The 7,780-nt window shown below is 35.4% G+C and overlaps 2 protein-coding genes across 2 annotated transcripts in view; one reads left to right on the plus strand and one right to left on the minus strand.

Annotated features, from left to right (window-relative positions):
* Positions 1-5,109, minus strand: part of angptl6 (angiopoietin-like 6) — a 10,319-nt gene extending 5,210 nt beyond the window's left edge. The window contains exons 1-4 of the mRNA XM_016516102.1: positions 4,786-5,109; positions 3,011-3,532; positions 1,929-2,066; positions 642-779 (exon numbers count right to left, since the gene is read on the minus strand). Of these exons, the coding sequence (XP_016371588.1) occupies positions 642-779; positions 1,929-2,066; positions 3,011-3,493 (759 nt within the window). The 5' untranslated portion in view covers positions 3,494-3,532; positions 4,786-5,109. The remainder of the gene's footprint in view (positions 1-641; positions 780-1,928; positions 2,067-3,010; positions 3,533-4,785) is intronic.
* A 1,199-nt stretch (positions 5,110-6,308) lies between these two features.
* The window catches only part of LOC107711268 (suppressor of SWI4 1 homolog), a 6,882-nt gene continuing 5,410 nt past the window's right edge, over positions 6,309-7,780 (plus strand). Inside the window, exons 1-3 of the mRNA XM_016516236.1 lie at positions 6,309-6,509; positions 6,779-6,949; positions 7,028-7,129. Coding sequence (XP_016371722.1) covers positions 6,495-6,509; positions 6,779-6,949; positions 7,028-7,129 — 288 coding nt within the window. The 5' untranslated portion in view covers positions 6,309-6,494. The remainder of the gene's footprint in view (positions 6,510-6,778; positions 6,950-7,027; positions 7,130-7,780) is intronic.

Raw genomic sequence — 7,780 nt, forward strand, 5'->3', positions numbered from 1 at the left:
ATCATGCATCATGTTCTGGAAATAAATCGTGAGACTTTTTGCCGAGATCTCGCGAGAGGTCACGGAAACCTTTCCAATGAATGTTAAATATTAATGACAATTAGATATTACATATAATTTGCTACTAAAACAAAGGGTTGCACGGTTTATTGGTGCAAATGAGTAGTGGATTAATTTTGCATTTATTTTGTGCAACATTTGCAAATGCTTTTTATCACTTAATTAGAAGCACCACTAAATTAAATTGTCGTCTGTTATAGAGACACTGAACAGACATTTAGAATTTGATTTTAAAATGCAAAGTATTGAAAATAAAAATAAAGCTCTGTAAACACTTGCATTTTTACAACACTATAAGTGTGTCCTATCAGGTAATGAAAAGTTCTACACTCACTTGTGGTCTTCATGCTCACTTGAACACTTGGACCAAATACAGGAAATACGTCATATAAGTAGTTAAGTGGTCAAGTGCAAAGACCGCAAGTGCGGGTATTTGGACAAGGCATAACTAAACACAGTTGGAAACAAGCAGACTAATGACAAGGGGAAACAGGAACAGGAAACCAGTAAAACTACAACATAAAAGTCCACATTACAAAGCAAAAGCACAAAGGCACAGAATACATAACAGATGTTCTTACCTGCGGTGCTTTAGTGGGGTTCTTGAGCTGGCACTGTTTCTCCAGATGTGTGATTAGTTGGCTCTGGTTGCTCACTAGAGAAGTGAGTGCATCATACTTCTTTTCCAGCTCTCTGTAACTGCTGGACACCTGAAGCACCTGTCAGGATTTGCCATCGCACAGATGAAAAAAAAAAAGATCCAAATATTTGAAAAGTAGAAAACTTAACGCGTGGTCTAAATAACTTTCCATAAAATGAATGCATCAATACATCCCTGGTGAAAAACAAGTGTGCTTGAATGTGCAATTGTAGTGTACTTCGAATCTTAAAATTTATTTGCAAAAAAATGTATGCAGATAATATAATTGTATATTTTTAGTGTAATGCAATATATTTTTTATTATAACGTGTATTGCAGATAACATAATATTAATGAAATAAAACGCCACTTAAGTGTATTTAAAGAGACCGTAAACTTTCATTACTGTTTTTAACACATTTAAAGTGTGCTTTGTATATAATGTCACAATAAATGTTTTACTTTACAGTATTAATTTATGGTTTAAATAATAATGTGTCATGCTTTAAAGAAGCGTGTTATGCATTATTACATTTAAATATTACTTTAAAATGTAAAATTAACCTATTTTAATTATGTACTAAGTTACAACTTCATTATTACAAATGTGTGTTTACAAATATACTGAAATACATGACATATACATTTTAAATAGAAATGGCATTGACATATTTTAGTTCACCATAAATGCTTGTCAAAAGATATGCTTAAATGGGTCAAAAAATCACTCAAAAGTTCGACAAATTGCTTCACTTATGTCACTTAAGTACATTTTCTTTAAAGTATATTGCTTCCATAAAAAGTACTCTTATTAAAATACACTTTTTTCTTTTTTTTTTAGTTTGTATTAAAATCTATGGCTTTTCATTGCACATTTTTGTATTGTGGCAAATCTGTGCAGCTTGAGACATTCCCAGTGAAAAATCTGAGAAGCAGGAGACTCCATTTGATCTCACTTGCATCTAGGAGAAACAACCACACTTGTGGTCTTCATGCTCACTTGAACACTTGGACCAAATACAGGAAATACGTCATATAAGTAGTTAAGTGGTCAAGTGCAAAGACCGCAAGTGCGGGTATTTGGACAAGGCATAACTAAACACAGTTGGAAACAAGCAGACTAATGACAAGGGGAAACAGGAACAGGAAACCAGTAAAACTACAACATAAAAGTCCACATTACAAAGCAAAAGCACAAAGGCACAGAATACATAACAGATGTTCTTACCTGCGGTGCTTTAGTGGGGTTCTTGAGCTGGCACTGTTTCTCCAGATGTGTGATTAGTTGGCTCTGGTTGCTCACTAGAGAAGTGAGTGCATCATACTTCTTTTCCAGGTCTCTGTAACTGCTGGACACCTGAAGCACCTGTCAGGATTTGCCATCGCACAGATGAAAAAAAAAAAGATCCAAATATTTGAAAAGTAGAAAACTTAACGCGTGGTCTAAATAACTTTCCATAAAATGAATGCATCAATACATCCCTGGTGAAAAACAAGTGTGCTTGAATGTGCAATTGTAGTGTACTTCGAATCTTAAAATTTATTTGCAAAAAAATGTATGCAGATAATATAATTGTATATTTTTAGTGTAATGCAATATATTTTTTATTATAACGTGTATTGCAGATAACATAATATTAATGAAATAAAACGCCACTTAAGTGTATTTAAAGAGACCGTAAACTTTCATTACTGTTTTTAACACATTTAAAGTGTGCTTTGTATATAATGTCACAATAAATGTTTTACTTTACAGTATTAATTTATGGTTTAAATAATAATGTGTCATGCTTTAAAGAAGCGTGTTATGCATTATTACATTTAAATATTACTTTAAAATGTAAAATTAACCTATTTTAATTATGTACTAAGTTACAACTTCATTATTACAAATGTGTGTTTACAAATATACTGAAATACATGACATATACATTTTAAATAGAAATGGCATTGACATATTTTAGTTCACCATAAATGCTTGTCAAAAGATATGCTTAAATGGGTCAAAAAATCACTCAAAAGTTCGACAAATTGCTTCACTTATGTCACTTAAGTACATTTTCTTTAAAGTATATTGCTTCCATAAAAAGTACTCTTATTAAAATACACTTTTTTCTTTTTTTTTTAGTTTGTATTAAAATCTATGGCTTTTCATTGCACATTTTTGTATTGTGGCAAATCTGTGCAGCTTGAGACATTCCCAGTGAAAAATCTGAGAAGCAGGAGACTCCATTTGATCTCACTTGCATCTAGGAGAAACAACTGAGGTAATGATGATGTTTCTTTACAGTAGGGAATGCTTTTAGCTACCTGGGCTGTTGCATTAAGCACCAAACTCTCGAGCCTCCATTGCTCCAAAGCCTGATCCTTCTTCTGGATGATCTCATTCAGCAGTTGGGCATAGAGTTGGGTGATGCGGGCGTTCATGTTGACGCTCTCCCTGCGCAGAACTCTCATCTCATTGGCCAGTGCGCCCTCCTGCTCCAGCTGCCCACGCATTGTGTCCAGCTGTTCCTGCTGCCGGTCCAGCAGCGCGCGCAGGGACGCCATCTCAGAGCGGTTGACACGAGCCGTCTCGGTGCTCACGCAAAGCGCCCCCGTTAACTTCTGTTGAGGTACGATGAAAGTGTAGGAACAGCGGCTCGGCTTATTCTCTGTTGCTCGAGACGGCCTTTTCTGACCTGCATCACCCTTGGAGGTGTCTGCGTTAGAGGCTTCCTGGCGGCGGCCCACACAGCAGGCCCCACCAAAAACCAGCAGGAAGACCACGGCACAAGTCACTGGAATTTCCATAAGTGTTGCGACTGAGCCAATAAACTGTCCAATATGATCCTAACAAACAAATAATACAATATCTTATATTAGCATTTTAAGACAGTACAAATTCATATGAATCAGCCACCAATTCACATACAAAAAGTAGTTTCAAACTGCCATGAGATTGTGTTGTTCAGACTTGATCTGACTTTTTAAAAAAAAGGTAATAAACAATTGTGACCCTGGACCACAAATCCAGTCATAAGGGTCAATTTTTGAAATTGAGATTTAGAAATAAGCTTTCCATTGATGTATGGTTTGTTACAATATTTGGTCGAGATACAACTATTTGAAAATCTGGAATCTGAGGGTGCAAAAAAATCGAAATATTGAGAAAATCGCCTTTAAAGTTGTCCAAATGAAGTATTTAGCAATGCATATTACTAATCAAAAATTAAGTTTTGATATATTTACGGTAGGAAATTTACAAAATATCTTCATGAAACATGATCTTTACTTAATACCCTAATGATTTTTGGCATAAAAGAAAAATCGATAATTTTGACCCATACAATGTATTGTTAGATATTGCTACAAATATAACCATGCTACTTATGACTTCTAATTTTCCAGTGAGCTAAAAACCTGCCTAAATTTTGACATTATAACCACCCACTCAGTCAGTCATGAACTGAAGAGGCCTGCAGTTTTGATGCATGCCAGATGTTCATGTTTTATGATGGGAGGTAAAACACAGTTTCGCCTTTTCTTGGGTTAATTAGCATGTCAACAGAAACAGAGCCTGAGTCAACCTATCATTTCATCTGATTGTCAAAATCAATAGCTAAAGTCAATACCGATGAAAATTACAGCTTTGGTACACATCATAAATGTCATAAGCAATTAACAAATCTAAACACTGACTGAGGCAACTACTCAAAACAGCTAAACAAAGCCTACTAAAAAGAACAGTGATGCCTATTAGAGAGGATACCTATTAATACCAAAGTTAACAAAAGTAATAGCAGTTTGTTGAAATTTTAAGCAAATGTGTCTAAAGTAATTGTGAGCTATCAATTAATAAATACTTTGGAAAAGTTTCACTTATGACTAAAATTGCATATATATTAAAAATATTTGGAGGCTCATTAAAATACCAAAGTAATACTTATGGGATATTTCAACAGAAGGATACACAATTGGTATGCTTTTTTTTTTATTTACAGTAGTTATTTTTTATTATTTTTTATTTGTTTAAAAGAAAACATGTGGAATATAACCATGATTCTGAGAAAACAAATCACAATTTGAACAGATATTTCTCTTACCTCCTTATATCACCAGATAATCTTCTCTTTTTGGATTTGGTCTCTTTTTAAAGTAATGCCTTGTCCTCCGACTGATGCAAACAAGATGTTCAGCTCCGAGCTTCTGATCTGTGCTCTTTATAACTAAAAGATTATAATGTCAATGAAAAATCACTGTCATAAAGGGAAACACGCCTTTGCTATTAATAATTGAGCGTAATGACTGCAGCAGTGGATGTCTGGTCGGTGCTCCGGCTGGTCTTCAGTGAAGATGTTCAAAGACAGTGGGCAGTGGGAGACACCCAGACTGACAGTGAACTTTTAAAGCAGGAAGATCAGCTCTTGTCAGAGGATCTCTAAACAAAGAAGAGTATAATTACAAACCATCCTAATGAGTCCAGCCCCCCTCCTTTCTAGTCCTACACAGGCCTGTCCCCCACACACAAGCACACCCACTACCCTCTCCTTCACTCCCAGTCATCGTGCAGACTGACCATGACTGTACAATATGTGACCCTGGAGCACAAAAGCAGTCATCAGTAGCACGGATATATTTGTAGCAATAGCCAACAATACATTGTATAGGTCAAAATTATCCATTTTTCTTTTATGCAAAAAATAATTAGGAAATTAAGTAAAGATCATGTTCCATGAAGATATTTTGTACATTTCCTAATGTAAATATATCAAAACTTCATTTTTGATTAGTAATATGCCTTGCTAAAAACATAATTTGGACAACTTTAAAGGCGATTTTCTCAATATTTTGATTTTTTTTGCACCCTCAGATTCCAGATTTTCAAATAGTTGTATGTCGGCCAAATATTGTCATATTCTTACAAACCATGCATCAACGGAAAGCTTATTTATTCAGCTTTCAGATGATGTATAAATCTCAATTTCAAAAAATTGACCATTATGACTGGTTTTGTGGTCCAGGTCAAAAAAATACAGCTCATTTTAAAAAAATAAAAAATTCACAATAGTGCAGCATTACAGTATGTGCAGGAAATGGCTAAAATGGACATGAATGATTACTTACATTCTATTGCTTTGAAAGTAAGATAACTGTAATGCTAGTTCTGTCATGGTGGGGACTTTCTATTGACTTCTGCAATTATGAGCTAATGATATGTGCATCCTTTACTACCCACACATCTAACTATTGAAGCTAAAATAAGATGATGTTTACAAGACAAAGTGTGATAACTAAACAACTAGGAATAAAGAAAAACCTTAACAAGGAAGAAAAAGAAAGCCGACAATACTTTAATGACTTACAAAGGTGCTAACTCACATCGAATTCTGAATCAGATCATAGAGTAATTAAATGAGAATGAATGAGAGTAATCAGAGTTCAGCAGTGGATATTTCCTTTAAATTGGATTTAAGGCTAGTAGGACATTCGAAACTTAATCGAAAGTTTAAAACCTGCCTAGAATTCTGTGCATGTGGTGAATTAAACCTACCAATGCAGCTACATGTAGTAATTCATCCCATCCAAAAGACGGCGCGTGTAAAACCAAACATCCAGCGTGCGCGCGTCGTGTAGTGCCTTGCTTCTGCGCATGCGCAACCAGGCCACATGGTTAGCAGCAGGGTTTTCAAGATGGTTGCTGGTTAACTAAGACTTGTGAGATATTTTAGCTCAGATATTCGTATTAAAATCAAATCAAGTAAAGTTCAGCTTTGTGCCCTCGGCTTGGATAAGTTGTGCTGTCCTTTAAAAAATGGGGAAAACAAAGGTAACGTTACGTGTTTAACTTGCATCCAGAGTTAAGTGCGGACAATGAAGTAACTTACAAGTCCGTCTGTCTTTATCTTTGCAAAATCTATTAATTTCGTTATTTGGAATGAGATTCGGTGATGTATATGTGTGTGTAAATAGGTACACATGTCAATGTGCTAACGCTTGGCAAAATAATGTATAATATCTTTTCAGCTTGAGCAGTTATGACGACACAAATTGAAGGTAAAATAATTCTATAAGCTACTTTCTGTTTTTGTCTCATAGACTAAGAACCAGAAGAAAGCCCGCGTGGCTGCCAGTCGTGTGGCCGAGGAGACTTACTCCACTGTGCCGCACACCTTCGTGTTTCACCGCGGACAGATCGGCAAGAACGTCGCTCAGCTCGTGGCAGACATGAGACGAGTCATGGAGCCCTTCACTGCCAGATCTCTGAAGGTGCACCTCACGATTGCTGCTGCTCAACTCTACTGTCAAGTCTCGTTTACACACTGAAACTGTTGTCTTGGTTTGCAGGTGCGGAAGAATAACGTCTTGAAAGATTTTGTTGCAGTGGCAGGACCATTAGGAATCACGCACTTCTCAATATTTACCAAAACTGAAAATACTATAAACATGGTGAGTGTATTTGTATTATGTAAAACGGATAGGGTGGTTCCTGGATGTTTATTTTGTAAAAAAAAATTGTAATTGTGTCTATTCTTTTTTTCAGCAGGGATTTTATTCCATTTTTATTTATTTTTTTAAATATTCCCAAAATATATCATGAAATATCTCGATTCTCAAATATGTGTGAGTAGATGCATTTAGCACCTTTATAGATTGTTAGTTGATCTATAATGGGCGATGGTCAAAGTAGCCTAATAGTGTAATATATTAACTTGCATTCAAATCCGTCTTTTTACTTAAGTACCAGATATGGGTGTCATACCATAAAATATTTTTAATACGACTGACTTTGTATTTAATGTGAATTTAATAAAAAACATTGTAAGTTACTAATTAGCCTATAGCACTTTCATTGTACAAAAAGAGAGCAAAGAACGTTTACATTATCAAAGAACATTTTCACTTCAGTCCCGCGAGTTCAAGCACTCTCAAAAACTCCCATAATAATCTCTAAAGCTGTTTACACTGAAATTAATATCCTACTTACATTAGTACATCTTCACATTGTTGTTTCTGATGAGAGAATTAGCCAGAGAATTCAGTCAGCCAGCGTGCGCGGTGATGAAACAGCGTGTTGCAGCGGTGACTCATCTGGACGCC

The sequence above is a fragment of the Sinocyclocheilus rhinocerous genome, unplaced genomic scaffold, assembly GCF_001515625.1.
Source record: "Sinocyclocheilus rhinocerous isolate Xijiao unplaced genomic scaffold, SAMN03320098_v1.1 scaffold115, whole genome shotgun sequence".
Lineage (NCBI taxonomy): Eukaryota > Metazoa > Chordata > Actinopteri > Cypriniformes > Cyprinidae > Sinocyclocheilus > Sinocyclocheilus rhinocerous.